Below are 16,108 nucleotides of genomic sequence, written 5' to 3'. Positions count from 1 at the left end.
GGAACAGTTCTGTCTTTCATCACTGTATTGGTGAGTTCTGTCTGAGGGTGATTAATCTGCACATAGGTAAGAATTCAAGTTTGTACAAATGACTAGCTTACAGCACAGCGAGTTTGTGCAGCTACTTGGTACCTGAGTGTGTAGAGTTGAGTTAACTCTGCAATGGAAGAGCAGGATCAGTGGAACTTTTCAGCTGTTTCTGAGAATTCTGTGTGTGTGTGTTTGTGTGTTTTCTCTTCTTTGAACTTCAGCATACTTGCTTTTGATCTGCTATGCATGAAATGCCCACTGTAAATAAACCTATATAATCATATTCTCTGTAAATCTACATGATTAAACATAAACATTTTCTGTATAATCAACTCCTCTGAAGCATTTCCCTTCTCTGTAGGACTCAATTACTTGTACTAAAGCTGAATCCTTTTAATCAGTACTCTCTTGTTTGTGTAAGCAGCGCTTTGATCCCGTGGTAATAGATAGGGTTTATGTGATCCTGTTATTACAGCTTCCAGGCATCACTCCAGATCCACTGGTGCCCTCTACACTCCTGATGTTTATGGGGCTGCAGGTGAAGGATGAGTACAATTTGCTGTCATCTGTGCAGTCATCCTGGATTCTTTTTTCCCACCCACTTGGTTATCCTCATAGTTCAGTTTTAAAAAACATTATTTGTATTAATTTTGAGTTTTGTGGTTTCAGCCATCCAGGTAGATGTGTTTTATGTTGATAGATTTTTGTCTGCATCTCCACCCTTCCAGTGTTAATCCTTTTCATCCTTAACAATAGCTTTATTTTTACTTCCAGAAAAGCTTTTTAGTTTTCTTGTTTTGGTTATCCATTTTTCAGTATTTGTAGAGCATTCTTTATGCATGTAGTCTTCTAATCTTAGAGTCTTCCTGTTGTATTTGCTTTCTTTTGAAATGGAAACAAAAACCCAAAATGAAGAACACATAAATTTAAGGAAAGAGGAAAAAAGAAAAAAAGGAAGGCTTCTTTCAGTTAAAACCATTGTTTGGTGATTTTCTGTATATTTGAATAGAATGTTTGTATATGACTCTGTTTTTTAAGTTCATTTCTTACTTTTCTCTACACTACTAAAGACTTTGGAATGAAAATAACCAGTGTTTTAGCCACTACATACTTGATTAGAAATGCTGAGCCAATGGTTTTCTTCTGCTTGGGTTTTTTTTAAGTGAATGTGCTGTTAAGGTCCCACATGACCTTTCTGATTAAATTCCTTCTGTTCATTTTTGCTGTTGTTACAGCAGGTACGGGCTTTGGAATCAGCCAGTCGAGTAGGTTGTCGTCATCAGTTAGTGCGATGCGAGTGCTCAACACCGGCTCAGATGTGGAAGAGGCAGTAGCAGATGCCCTGGTAAGAATCTTGCCCTTACCTCTGAAGGATACAGACTCTTGAAGTGTTTGGTACCTGTACGTTGAGTTACGCAAGGGAGCTTGTCATTGGTTATATTGTGGACTTCTCGGTGGGGAAAAGCGCGATACTGGATTGCTGGAGCTGCCAAGTATTGGGCATTTTGTTTCCCACAGGAGACTTGTTTGAGAAGTGTTTTTTGACTTTTTGAGAAATGCAGATTTTTCCATGACTGGCAGGAAACAGTCTGGATGGAACTCTTCTGTTGGAGTGGCCCAAGGAATCCCTTGAGTAGATAGCACTAACCAGCATCTTCTCAAAACAGCCAGTCCAAGCTCTGGCGAAGCGCAAGGCTTGTCTGAGCTGGGGATGACGGCAGCTAAAGCACTCTACTTACTGTAAGCCTGGGTTGCATTTGAAGTTGTTCCTGACACAGAAGAGAGAAATGATGACTGAGCAGGCAGCATTTCATAGGGTTAGGTTTGGGGTATTTTTGTTTTGAAATTGTTACACTGAATTTTAAACTGGTTATGCTGTTCTCCTTTTTAACCTCTACTGTTCTTTAAAAGGGTAGATTTGGTGCCTCTACCTCCCAGGCCCAGTTAGTCAAACTGGATCTGTCATGTATTTTGATCTTCTGACATGCACATCAAGCTGAAATCATCAAATAATTTAAAGTGCTGACACTATGAACTGGATAAATTTTTACCAATGATTGTGTGCTGTTTGCATATCAGTAATTGCATAGCAGGTATTTACAAATACTTACAAGAGTGTACTGAATAATTCCTTCTTACTCTGTTTTAGTGAAAAGATTGTTTGGAATGTTAGTGAAACACTCTATGTGCTGGGCTGAAAAAATTCGTTATAGCCAGCAGGACTGGATAGAGGAAGAGCAAATTAATAGGGAAAAAAGTCTTCACAACTGTCATGTTCTTAGTCTGGAAGTTTGTTTGGTTTGGTTTGGTTTTTTAATTTTTGGCTAAAAGTTTGAAATTGATGTGCCTGCACTGGCACAGATGTCAGGATTGCTGTAAAATCTTGCCTAAGAGGTCCTGGTGAGATGGAACGATTTCCCTCCCCCACCTGCTGATACTGCAAGCTTACCAAAAGTGTTCAGCATTAATGGGGAATTCTGGAAATGTTAGAGGGAAATTAGCCTGTAGTGACAGAGTGTGGCTAAGGTACACAAAGAAGAATCGCGAATGGCAGTAGTGTGGTACGCCGGCATTTGCGTGCCTGCTTGTCTGCCATGCTCTAAACGTGCAGGTTGTCCTGCACAAATTATTCCATTCAGCTGGAAATCTGGTTATGGTCATCCTTCTTTTGTAGACTGAAGTCTCCTCTGCTAGCAGTGTTTTCAAAAAGTAGAATGTAGAGTCCTGACAGAGGTACTAGAAAAACCAAAATGTTCTGGATTGTGTTGCTGCTTTTATGGTCTGAAGAGCACTCAGACAGTTCAAATACTGCTCAAGCTGGAGGGGTACCAGACTTCTGGCTAACATCTGGTTTGAACACAAGAAATGCCGCAAAATGGGCGTCTGTGCATATTTTTATACCTTTTACTTTAGCCTAGTCCTTGACATTTTATCTAATGTTTCTTTAATTTACTTTGTCTTTAATGTACTGGTGACCCTTTTCAAAAAGGCTCATGTCTTTGGGATTTTCTCCTTCCTTCAGTCACTTACACATGTATCCAGGCTTGGTCTGTTGGCAATAAGCTTACTTGTTACATGATGTACTGATTAGTTTGTATTGTGATACGCTTCAAGTTACTCCACAGTCACAAATGAAATCGTTGTGCAAATGGCAGTGGTAATCAAGAGAGAGAAAATCACTCTCTCTACCTCCTCTTCGAGTAGGTCTTGAAACCCAAAGTTTTAACTGCTAGGGTCAACTCCAAAGTTGGAATGGCAGAGTATTTTACAAAAATTTGTGTTTTTCCTTTAGGATAAACAGCATCTTGGTAGGTTGCTGGGTTTGTGTGGTGTTTTCTTTTTTCCCTCTGGCCTTTGGCATGTATTGTTGGCTTGCTTTTGTTTTTAAGAGATTTTGGATTTTGCATTATGCAATTCATCTTTTTGTAGGACATTGACATCTCATAGAAATGGCAAACTTTAGATGTTGGAAGGAAGTTAAAGAGGTGGAGAGGTCGATGGGAAAATAGAATTTAAATGAAGGTTTCATACCTAGCAATTGACTGCAGCGTTGAGTCTCCACGCTAAGCTACCACTGCCTAAAGTGCAGAGGCTCTGACAGAGAAGTCTCTGTGACCAGCCAGCAGGTGCCATGTGTTATTTCCCTGGAAATGGAAGCTTAGCAAGCTACTTTGTAGCAATGCATGATACACTACTGATGGGATACAGAGAGGGAAGAATAGCATTTACAATGAGTTGATGTGTTTTCCAGTGGCGGATACTTTCATAGTCACAGTGCTGCTATGCTTTACCTTCCTGTTCTCAATTTCTGTTTCTTTTTAATAATTTACTGCTAACAGCTCTTAGGAGACATACGGACCAAGGTAGAGAAACCGTTTTCCTTCCTCAATAGTTTAATATTTTGCTATTAACATACAAAATAAGTTGAAATGACAGAATATGTGGGTATAGACCTGAATGTTAAATTCTGTAGCATATATAAAGCTATTAAACAAAAGAACTAACTTTCAAGACAGCTTAATGTCACCCTATCATGCAATTCTGTGGGTTTTTTTCTTTAAGTAAACCTTAAGATGAATGTTTGATCAAATGTGTGTCTTCTCTACATTGCTTTACTTTCCTATTTAGAATACTGCATAAGGCATACTTGTATCAAATAGTGCCATGAATTTGGTTTCACCTGCTCTGACCAGTTGGGGCTGTTGGTCACTGCAGGTAGTTGGGGTCACACTGATTTGAACTGTTGGTGTTTTGCTGGGTGTGCATGCTGTCCTGTGGTGCATCTCGGTTAACGTGGTGTTTCTGTGCAACAGAAGAAGCCTGTGCGAAGAAGATATGAGTCCTATGGGATGTACTCAGATGATGATGCCAACAGTGATGCATCAAGTGCCTGTTCAGAGAGGTCCTACAGCTCTAGGAATGGAAGCATACCAACATATATGAGACAGACAGAAGATGTGGCTGAAGTCTTAAACCGCTGTGCCAGCACCAACTGGTCAGAGAGAAAAGAAGGCCTTCTAGGCCTGCAAAACTTACTGAAGAATCAGAGAACTTTAAGGTGAGAAGACATGTTAATAGGAAAACACTGGATTTCATAGTTGAAGCTGGGAAATAGGAAAAGAGACTAATACAGTATTTGAAAGAGCACAAAGTTGGGGAAAGGGAAAGAGAGTAAGATGGAGGAAGGAGCATCAAGCTGTTGTAACTTCTGACCACTAGGGTGTAAGACCTGTTTAAAAAGCTCAGTTTAAGAACTGGATTTTAAAACCAAGGGAGTGCTTGCAGTGCAAAGGATCACTAAGGCATTTTTATTGATGCAAGATCTGTATTTTTATTTATCTTACAATTTATTTGCCTGTTCTTGATGTGTATGAAGAAGAAACTGTTCACTACTGGCTACTGGGATTACTTTTTCCCCATTATTTGCTCTGTTAAAATAGTCAGGAATGATGTAATGTATGAATTGAAGAAACACTTCCTAGTTTGAAGGTCCCATTGTAGACAATTTATTGCATTTTCATCTATGTCTTAAAATGGTTTTCTGTTTTGTTTACTAGATGTTTTTGATTCAGTGTTTACAGTTGTTTTCACTGGTTTCTATGCATTAGCATTCTGGGAATAGTAGCAGAGGAGCTGACTAATGTATTGTTGTCCCTTTGACAGTCGTGTTGAGTTGAAAAGGTTGTGTGAAATCTTCACGAGAATGTTTGCTGATCCTCACAGTAAGGTATGTTTAAGTTTTTCTTACTCTCAATAAATGTTTGGAAACATAAATCAGTGGCAAGCCAGGTGCATGTGTAAGAATCTGACAAGCTGTGTTCTGCAAGCACGTAATGGGATCAGAGCTCAATCAGCTTAACTGGCAATTTTGAACGAATGGTTTTTCAGGGTATTTGAAATAGAGGCTAGTTTCATCTGAAATGCACTGAAGTAGTCCAGTAGTTTGTGCTCAAAATCTGTAGGTATTTTTACAAAGTCAGGGGGCTTACAGAGGCCATTTTAACATGAGTAATGGAGTTTTTCTCAATTAGAACCAAATGGCTGCAGTAGTTCAAATTATATAGCAATCATACATGACAAGTGAACTATACCATCTGTGTCGAGACCTGTTTTGCATGGGGTTTTTTATCATAGCTTAGGATGTTTTCCTCGAATGTCATAGATAGGGCTGGCAGTTGAGACTGGTGAACAATATTTCCATTATGGTTGGTATTCAGTAAGGTGGAGACGATATTTCAGTGTGAAGGTAAATGTGATGTTTATTCACTTTTACCTAGGTAAAGACCCAATATGGATCAGGAAGAGTGATCCTTGTTTTCTAAGACCATTACAGTCTCTTTAACTGAGTTACTTCATAGAGTTTGTACAGTGAGCTTCATAGGTGCAGTTACTGCCTATAGCAAAAGAACTTCAGGTCCTGATAAAGGAGCTGATAAACTGACAATATTATCATGTTAAAAACACGCAGTTTCTAATTTTGCTTGAATTTTAGGCTTACTTGGAAGGAAATGGTATCTTTTCTGTTGAGTATAACATGTCCCACCTTGTGTCCATATTTCAGAACTGAAAAAATGATAACCCAGAAAAATTCAAAGCAGTTACTTCAGAAGTATTTTCTTTTTCCCAGCAGAATTCTGAAAAGCTATTTTGATTCTGGCAATACTTTTTACGTGTTGTCGAGTCTTCCGTATTGCTGCAATGGAAAACTAAATACAAAGTGAGGTGTTAGGGCAAATTAACATAGAGTTTATCTGTCCTTATTTTTACCTTCTGGAAAAAGTGTCTTAGCTGCTATCTGTGACACCATGTATTTTGGAAGAAACTTGCATGGCACATAGGAACATCACAGCCAAGCTGTTCACACACTGCAGAAACCTAGAAGAAAAGGTTAAAGCCAAGCAGTGCAACTGAAGAAAACATTACATAAAAAGAACAGTTAAGTCAGAGGAGGGGAAGGACAATTAAGTGTTGAAATATTATCAAGTTTAAATGGAATGGTGGAAAAAAATGTGAACAGCAGCTTTGTTTATTTAGCTTGCTCTTGTGTTGCAGCTATGCATATATCACAACTACCCTGGAGATTGCTTTGTAGTGGTGGAGCCACGAAATGATAACGTACATGTTCCAGAATGGATTTGTGTGTCAGAAGAGCATACTCTGTTTCCTTAAAGCCTTTTGGAGTGTTATGTTTAATTACTATAGTTGATTGTTTTCTTTACTGGGCATTCTTATACCTAAAGTAATGTTGCTTTGCCTGCAGCTGTGGTGCACCTGTTCTCATCACTGAAACCTTGCCCGCTTTTTGGTGTGGCCAAACTATTGAGAGGTGTTGTAGTATTGAGAGCATCCTTGAAGTGTTAATAATTCATGAGCTGTGAATTTCTTATCACATACGTATGGCTGCACAACTCTCCCCTTAGATTCGTTTTCAAGTATCTATAGCAATTATTCTGTCATCTCCTTTTGTTTCTTTTTCAAAGTTTCCTTTAACATGATTGCTGGATTTAGGGAATTGCTTATTAAACAAGAGTAATATTATTTGGAGGAAAGAACAGGAGAAGGATTTGAAGGGCATGCCAAGTTCATTCTTCTACATACATTTGGTATCCCAATAAAATTAGTGAAGTTATCATAAAAGTTTTAAAATACCTTTTTTGTTTTGTTTTGTTTTATATTCCATACAGGAACTTTGTATTGATGGCCACTAATTTGTGTGTTTTTATCTTTTTTCCCTTTTGTTGTTTTGTTTTGTTTTGTTTTTCTTTCATTTTGCATGCTGTCCCTGTGTTGGAACTCTCTTTAGAGAGTAAGTTGGTTCAATATTCGTTGGAAGCCTAACCTTACTTGCATGAATGTGCAATTAACCCTTTTCCTCTATTTTTCTTGCCCCCAACAAATTCATGCAGTGTCAAGCCTTTTGCAATCATGAAATGCTATATACAATTATGTCAATTGTGTGGTAAAGTTCCAAGATGTGCTTTATCTACTAATGAACTGACATTGTTTGGTTATGCATTCCTGCTTTATATTGTGGTGGTTGGCACATCTGCAATAACTCACTTCAAAAGTAGATAGGTCACCTGTAGGTTTTTTCACATCTCTTTTGTTTTTTCCACTATCAAATTATTAAAAACTTCAACTTCAGGTGCTTGACTTCAGAATTTCAATTTACATCATGAATACAGAAGCTGCAAAAGTTGCAGTACCACAGACCTCATTCAACATAGAGGGGATCGAGTTCCATTTTCCATTCCAAAGTCATCCTGTACCTTCAGTGCTCTTACAGCCACCTGAAATTCTTCATGCTTTGACAAAACAGTACAATTCCTTTATTTTTCTAGAAAAAGAGAAATGCAACAAAATGACTCAACTTCCTTGAGGTTTTTTCCGACGTTCTGTCGTAATCCTAAAATCAGACAAAGCTTGAAAATCAAATCGAGTCCTCCTTTATATTCCATTTTAATAACTAAATCACTGGCCCAGGTTCTTTGAAGGACTCTTGCCGTAGTGAGTCACAATTCACTTCATAACGGTTCCAGTTTAAACTGCTTTATGTGTTTTGTCATAAGAAGTCCACATTACTCCCTATGGTAAGGCTTTAGCTGGTTTGTTCAGCTTGCACGTGTTAATGAGCAAGAAGCGTGTGTCAGTGTCTGCAGACTCGAAGGAGCAGGTACAGTTTCCATTGTCTGCTGAGCTGTATTGTTTAATTTGGAGCGGTTTAAAGAACAATTGTAAGACCTCCAGTGTAATAATCTCCATGGCACCAGAGCTATTTTTGTTGTTTGCCCAAGGCCAGTTGATTTTTCACCTTATTTTAAGTCTTGCAAATCCAAGACTTACCACTTTACTACGCAGAAAGAACCCTTTGGTTTAGTTTTTTTCTAGGTCTTACAGCATATCCGCAAAACAGTACATTGTCTCAGTTCAGCCAAGCACGGAAGGCATAAAAGTATCTTCCTCTGAGGCAAGGGAAATTTTTAAACCTCAGTCTTGAGCACAGATCAAGACAGTAGAGGAGGTAAAAGTTTTTATTTCTTTTTTTACAATTTTCACTGTAGTTTTAACTTCCCCAAAGGGAAGCTAATTCAAGTAGCTCGTCGTGATGGGCCTTACATTGAATAGGATTTGTATTGTTTGGTTTCTAACACAGCTTTTTAGTGTTTAAGATGTCTGTTAAAAGATTCTCCATGGTCTTGAAAGAATCATAGATTACCAGGTTGGAAGTGACTTCAAGGATCATCTGGTACAGCCATTACTCGCAAAAATAGTGGGATTTAATTTTTGATTTCTAATGTAAGCTTTGAGGCATTTCTTTTAAAGACACCTGTGTGGATTTTTCTACTTTATGGTGTAAATTAGCTTTCCATGGCTTGAGTAACATGAACAGAGATCTGCTCTCATCCGTGATGAAGGCATGCATCAGTGTGTCAGCTCCGTGCTTGATCAGTGTTGTGCAGCGAAGTCCATTTCTGTGGACTGGGTTCTGTGCTGTGTGAGGTATGATCACTGTTTGGGATCATCTGCTTTCACAGACAGTAGCAGAATGTGGCCTTGTGCCAAGCTAGGTCAGCCACAGGGGAATACGAAGTTCCAGCCCTTCCTCTGCGGTAACTCTTTTCACCCTTGTACCCATGTCGTAAATACTGAGGAGGCAATATCTCTCCAAGCCATTTTAGTTGATAACAATACTTCTGCTTCCAAACCCAGCTATATACTGGAGCTGAGGTGCCTATCTATTGTGAAGGGAGTGGTTTCAGCCCAGGCACCCATTTTTATTGTCAGAGGAATGGGAAACCCACAGGCCACGCTGGTACAGGGCATATGCATCCAGATTTAACCATAAGCTTTGAAAAAACACCCACAAAGTTACTGAGATACTAAGAAGGCCATTTCAGCAGAGTTTCCTATTTGTCATGCCCTGCTTTACCCCTTCCCTCCAAAATGTTCACCTTCCTGGCCTAACTGCTGAGGTTACTACAAAGACACCAACAGACATAATTTTCTTGCTGAATGCAGGCTTTTCAGCATCACTGGTATTTATTGTATTCAGCCTTATTTGTTGAACACAATGGGTAAATTCTTTTTGGAGAGACAGAAGTACTCTCCTGAGTTGTAAACAGCTGCCAATCTGAGATGTGTCGTGGCTTTATGCCCTACGTGGTTGCGTCATTTTGTGTTTGGATACCTGCCCGCAGCAGGGGAGCCTTGTTCTGTTCCACAGATGTTTTGCGTGAAGGGACTGACCAGCTGTCATGGCTCTGCAGTCTTGCAGAGTCTGCAGTAATGCAGATACTTGCAGTGATTCTTTTGGTTTTACGGAGGAAGTGGTGGTTTTTTAGTCTTCAAGGAATATGTCAAATCGACTCAATGATAAAGCTTAAAAGGCTACAAAGTAAAGATTTACTGAGCAAATTGAGGCTGCGCCAGCCATCACAGTAAGCATTTCTTTTCTTGACGAAACTGCATGGAATAGCTAACTATCCAACTTTACAGAAGTCGGCTAACATTTCCAATACTCTTCTATCAAAATGCAATGAAAAAGCAAGACAGATTTCTTTTTTTCCTCTTTTTTTTTTTTCCTCCTGCTTGGCTGCAAAGCACTGCCTTTCTCTGCCTCTGAATCCCTTATTGCTTTCTTCTTTGTTTGTAAGTTCAGTATACGTCAGTGTCGTTTCCTCTTTTGCCCCATCCTACCCTCTTTCCATCTTCTGCCTTTTAGGTGTTCAGTATGTTTTTGGAGACGCTGGTGGACTTCGTCCAGGTCCATAAAGAAGATCTGCAGGACTGGCTGTTTGTGTTGCTGACACAGCTGTTGAAAAAAATGGGTGCTGATTTGCTTGGGTCTGTACAAGCAAAAGTTCAGAAGGCACTCGATGTCACCAGGTAATGAGCTCCAAAATACAACAAATAAGCAGCAATACTCACAAAGCCCAAACCCTCAGGCTCCTTCCAAGTTTGGATTTTTTTTGCAGTATCAGATTTGTGGTTAAGTGCAGAGCTGAAAATGAGTCATGAAACTTGTAATCCTCACTACTCAAACATTTTGGTTTGCTAAATGGCTCTGAGATGAAAGGGTTTGAGTCCCTTAATGATGAACAGTTAGTATGATAGAGATTCCAAAATGTTTATCTGAGCCAGGATGCCTTGCATGTGTTTGAACTTGTTTGTTTTGGTGTAAAAATACTCTTGCAATATTGAACTCTGTGTCAGCAGGCATTAAGGAGTTATGGCAGTAGTGAGTTTTTCTGTCTTCTCTTGGCTTTTTCCAGACTTCACTAATAGCCTGCTTCCAAAATGATCTTAAGTGATTTTGGTGACTGTCAGAGCTGGCCATCCCTGAACAGTCTCATTTCCAAATGAAAGCTAGATTTTTGAATGGAGAGAGAGGGGCTGTGGCATCTCCTTCTCATCCTCCGTTCTCTGAAGTACAGGGCAGTGTAAATGATCTAGGCCTCTGCTGGACCTATTTGTGTGGCAGATGTGCTGTGAAGTCTGGGGAAGAGCATGTTCATTGTGGCAGGGAGAGAGGAAGCATCATCTACTGCACTTCGGCTTTCATTGCTGCAGCAGAGTCCTCAAAGGTTATCCCTGGGTTGTTTGGTGTGGCAGAGCAGAGGGAGCCCAGAATGGAAGAGGAGGATTCAGAGAAGTGGGCAGAGTGGTGTGGTGTATACCTTTAGCTGTGCTACTGCATGGGAATTAGGATAGCATCAATGTAGAATCAGAATGCTGCCCCATCATTCTGTCATTCCTTATTACTTGCATTATCTGTTCTAGCTATAATTGCTTCAAAGAAGGAATTTCCTAGCAGTTGTCCTTTAAGTGCTAGGTGATAGTTTCTGCAAGTCAGATATAACATCAACAACAGTGGTAGACATTTTTTTCTGTCAGAAGTACTAAATCTTTTCTTCACTGAGGAGAGGAAGGGTTTCTTCAGTGCCTCACGTAGTGTAACACGATTTGATTTGTTTCTTTTACAGGGAGTCTTTTCCAAATGACCTCCAATTCAGTATTTTAATGAGATTTACTGTTGACCAGACCCAAACACCTAGCCTGAAGGTAAGAATTTGCAGTGCAAACCGAAATTTTCATTGGTGGACATTGGCTTGTCTTAGTATTTTAATTTAACTTGTTTATTTTTGTTTATTGGTTGTTTGGGGTTTTTTTATTTGGTTTTTTGGCTTTGGTTTTGTGTTTGGTTTTTTTTAATTGCACAAAAAGGAAAAAAAGGTTTTCAATTGGTGGATTTTGTTTTTGTAAACTTTCAGACAGTCAAGCCAGCACTACAGGACCAGCTTCGCTCTTTTTGGAGCTCAAAGGTTTTTGTCTGAGTTATTGTCTTTTTTCTTAACCCTGTTGCAAACTCTTACAGTGTTTCCAATAATTTTTATTTGAATGTATTCATATGCTGCTACTAACCTCTGCAAGAAACTTGAAGCATGCAGATGTTCAGCCTTAAAACATGACACTAGCATAAAAACGTTTGCTGCAAGAGAGATCTAATCAACCCACAGCACGGTAAAAATGAGCAGCAAAAACGTGGCCGCCTAACATCAAGCTGGTTATGCAAACTCACTCTATCAAGTCTTTTCTAATTTTATGTTTGTGATTTCCCAAGTGTTTCCTAGTTTGTTTGGGGGTTTTGTGGTGTGGTTTTTATTCTGAGTTTAGCCTGGCAGGTTGTGAATTTATTAGAATTACCTTCGTATGAACTTCAGTTTCTATAGTACAAATCAGCTCCCTTTCGGTAGATGCACTTGTGAAAGCAGCATCTTGCTTTGTAGTCACACACATGCTTGCATAAGAATCTGTAGCCCATAAACCTGGCAGCATAACTGAAAAGTAAAAATGTATTCTCTAGTACATTTGCAGTTACAAAGAGAGTTGATTTTAGGATAAATGCATCAAATCCTAAGAAGAGTTACAAGTGATGTGAATGGGGAAATAACAAGCATGTGGTAACTGGCATTTTCTGCTCTATCCTGCATGAAATGTTTTGACATGGTTTGATACTGTGTAAGTCTTCCCAAGTTATGTTGAACCTCAAGTCACATGAATGTGCCTTTTTTTGTCTACAATATAGTAAAATTTAACATTTTTAAGCTTTTGAGGACAGCTGATATGTTGGCCACTGTTGCTTCGTAGAGCCGTATTAAAAGGGGACTACTGTAATTTATTGAGACAGTAAATGAGGCAGTGAAGATTAGGGGCTTTCTTAAATAAATCCTTGGAGCAAATTTGACTCAGTTTTGGTTTACTTGATTTTCCTCCCCAGGAAGGTGAATTTGATGGAGGAGATGTTCTTTTATTCCATACAGTAGTATACCTGCCTACAGACAGATCCATGTTGATCATGTTTCACAGTTGAGAGTGTAGATTTGGAGTGAGATATGGAGTCCTGCTAGGATGAGTTCAAGGATATTCACAGTGCCACCTAGAAGGAATTAAGAAATCATAGACACTCGAGAGGGAGACATCCTGAAAAGAATTGCCAGTATTGTAGAGAGACTTCTGACAGCAAGATGTTGGCAAAAACTACTGTGGTAGAAGAACACCTGTTAGGCTGAAATAAAATCAAGGATAATTAAAATGGATTTTGTAGCTAGTAAGGAAGTTTGTATTTTTTCTGAATGAAGTGGCATCTCTCCCCTACTTCCATCTTCATGAAGTAACTACAGCTCCAGGATTGAGACAGTAAAGTTATTGAACATAAACTGGAAAATTTTGTATTTAGCTTGAATATTTTTTTGTCTCAGTCTCATCCTCCGTGCACCCAGCTGTCCAATAGATCAATTTGTAATTCTAGGGCACGACTCTGTATCTTGAAGTCTTCAGCTTTTGTTTGATGGCTGGCTCACTGGAGAGGTCCCAGATGACTGGAAGTGGGCCAGCGTGGTGCCCATCCACAAGAAGGGCTGGTTGGATGAGCCAGGGAATTCCAGGCCTGTCAGCCTGACCTCAGTGCCAGGCAAGATCATGGAACAGGTCATCTTGAGTGCAATCACACAGCACTTACAGGAGGGCCAAGAAATCAGGCCCAGTCAGCATGGATTTAGGAGGGGCAGGTCCTGCCTGACCAACCTGATCTCCTATGCCCAGGTGACCCACCTGGTGGATGTGGGGCAGGCTGGGGATGGAGTCTGCCTGGACTTCAGCAAGGCTTTTGACACCGTCCCCCACAGCAAACTCCTGGCCAAGCTGTCAGCCCCTGGCTTGGACAGCAGCACTCTGAGCTGGATTAGGAACTGGCTGGAGGCTGAGCCCAGAGAGTGGTGGTGAATGGTGCCACATCCAGCTGGCAGCCAGGCACTAGTGGTGTGCCATAGGGATCAGTGCTGGGCCCCATGCTCTTTACCATCTTTATTGATGATCTGGATCGGGGGATTGAGTCCATCATCAGTAAGTTTGCAGATGACACCAAGCTGGGGGCAGGAGTTGATCTGTTAGAGGGAGGTCATTCTGCCCTGTGTTCAGCACTAGTTAGGCCACACCTTCAGTCCTGTGTCCAGTTCTGGGCTCCTCAGTTTAGGAAAGGTGTTGACCTCTGGACATGTTCCAGCAAAACGGGCTCCCCTGCATGCCGTGGCAGTTTAAAAGCCCGCGGCAGCTTCTGTTTCAGCGGTAAGCTCCACCGGCAACACACCGAGACCAGGAGCCTTGGAAAAGCACAAACTGCTGCCTTTTCAACCTGTGGGACCCGCGCGGAATCTCTGCGCTTGGCAAGGATCGGCTCTCGCCATTTCTCCCCGTGTTTGGGATCGTTCGGGCTCCCCTGCATACCGCGGCAGTTTAAAAGCTCGCGGCAGCTTCTGTTTCAGTTTCCCTGTGGCAAAACAGCCTAAGGTTAAACAGCCTTCCCCCGGCATCAGGACTTGCTCCCTTAAAAAAAAGAGGAGGGTGGTTGTTGTTGGCGATTCCCTCCTGAGGGGAACGGAGGGCCCCATATGTCGGCCAGACCCTACTCACAGGGAGGTTTGTTGCCTTCCAGGAGCTATGGTTGGAGATGTTACCAGAAGACTGCCTGGTATGGTGCAGCCCTCTGACTATTATCCCTTGACAGTTATGCAGTTAGGGAATGATGATGTTGCAACCAGAACTCCCAGGGCTATCAAAGATGACTTCAGGGCCCTGGGAGATCTGGTTGAGGGGTCAGGGGCACGAATAATTTTTTCATCTATACCCTTAGTTGTTGGAGGGAATACCATAAGGAACAGGTCAGCAGCTGCAGTCAACAAGTGGCTTAGAGGCTGGTGCAGTCAAAAGAATTTTGGGGTTTTCGATCTTGAAAAACTTTCTACTGCACCAGGCCAGCTGGCAACAGATGGAGCACATCTGTCCCAGAGGAGGGGTAAGATCAGAGTGTACGAGAATGGCCTATCCCCAAAAGGGAAAAAGATTATAGGAAGGGAATTGGCAGATCTCATAGATAGGGCTTTAAACTAGTTTTGAAGGGGGAAGGGGCTGAAACCAGTCCCCCCAGGCAGGAGTCTGGGGGTGATAAGCCAGAGGTGAAACCAGCAGCCCGGCTGAAGTGCATGTACACTAATGCACGAAGCATGGGCAACAAACAAGAGGAGCTGGAAGCCTTGCTGCAGCAGGAAAGTTATGATGTAGTTGCCATCACAGAGACGTGGTGGGATGACTCACATGACTGGAGTGCTGCAATTGACGGCTACAGGCTCTTCAGGAGAGACAGGCAAGGAAGAAGGGGTGGAGGGGTGGCCCTTTACATCAGGAAGGCACTAGATACCATTGAGCTGGAGATCAGGGACCATCAGGTTGAGTACCTGTGGGTGAGAATTAGAGGGAAGGCCAACAGGGCTGACATCCTGGTTGGAGTCTGTTACAGACCACCCAACCAGGAGGAAGATGTTGATGAGTCATTCTATAGGCAGCTTAAGGCTGTCTCAAGATCACCTGACCTTGTTCTCATGGGCAACTTCAACCTGCCTGACATCTGCTGGGATCTTAACACAGCAGAGAAGAGGCAATCTAGGAGGTTCTTAGAATGCATGGAGGACAGCTTCTTATCCCAGGTGCTGCGTGAGCCTACCAGGGGCAAGGCTATGCTTGACCTCCTCTTCACCAACAGGGAAGGGCTGGTGGGCAACATGGTGGTCAGAGGGTGTTTAGGGGCCAGTGACCATGAGATAATTGAATTTTCAGTATTTGGTCAAGCGAAGAGGGGTAGCAAGAAGACCTCCACTATGGATTTCTAGAAGGCAGACTTCAGGCTACTCAAGGAACTAATTCAGAGGGTTCCTTGGGATAAAGCCCTTAAAAACAAAGGGGTCCAGGAGAGCTGGACCTACTTCAAGGAAGAACTGTTGAAGGCTCAGGGACAGGCTGTGCCAATGTACCGGAAGATGAGCCGCCGGGGCAGGCGGCCAGCATGGATGGTTAATGAACTTTTAATACAACTAAGGAAAAAAAAGAGGGTGTATCATCTTTGGAAGAAAGGGGAGGCAACCCATGAAAAATTTAAGGATGTTGCTAGGTCTTGTAGGAAGAAAATTAGGGAGGCAAAAGTACATTTGGAGCTTAGCCTGGCCTCTGCTGTGAAGGACAACAAAAA

The 16,108-nt window shown here is 41.4% G+C and overlaps 1 protein-coding gene across 40 annotated transcripts in view; it reads left to right on the top strand.

Moving 5' to 3' along the window:
• Positions 1-16,108, top strand: part of CLASP2 (cytoplasmic linker associated protein 2) — a 152,324-nt gene that overhangs the window by 114,847 nt on the left and 21,369 nt on the right. For 6 of the 40 annotated variants that reach the window (XM_068152649.1, XM_068152646.1, XM_068152643.1 and 3 more), the window contains 8 exons: positions 506-568; positions 1,266-1,375; positions 3,870-3,893; positions 4,344-4,588; positions 5,194-5,257; positions 10,253-10,416; positions 11,514-11,592; positions 11,802-11,852. In XM_068152649.1, the coding sequence (XP_068008750.1) occupies positions 506-568; positions 1,266-1,375; positions 3,870-3,893; positions 4,344-4,588; positions 5,194-5,257; positions 10,253-10,416; positions 11,514-11,592; positions 11,802-11,852 (800 nt within the window). The remainder of the gene's footprint in view (positions 1-505; positions 569-1,265; positions 1,376-3,869; positions 3,894-4,343; positions 4,589-5,193; positions 5,258-10,252; positions 10,417-11,513; positions 11,593-11,801; positions 11,853-16,108) is intronic. The other 34 variants (XM_068152680.1, XM_068152663.1, XM_068152658.1 and 31 more) reach the window with 16 other exon arrangements.

Source organism: Melanerpes formicivorus, unplaced genomic scaffold (genome assembly GCF_026170545.1).
Source record: "Melanerpes formicivorus ecotype bairdi unplaced genomic scaffold, bMelFor1.0.p_v2 SCAF_24, whole genome shotgun sequence".
NCBI classification, from domain to species: Eukaryota; Metazoa; Chordata; class Aves; order Piciformes; family Picidae; genus Melanerpes; species Melanerpes formicivorus.
This window is presented reverse-complemented; position numbering and strand designations above follow the sequence as displayed.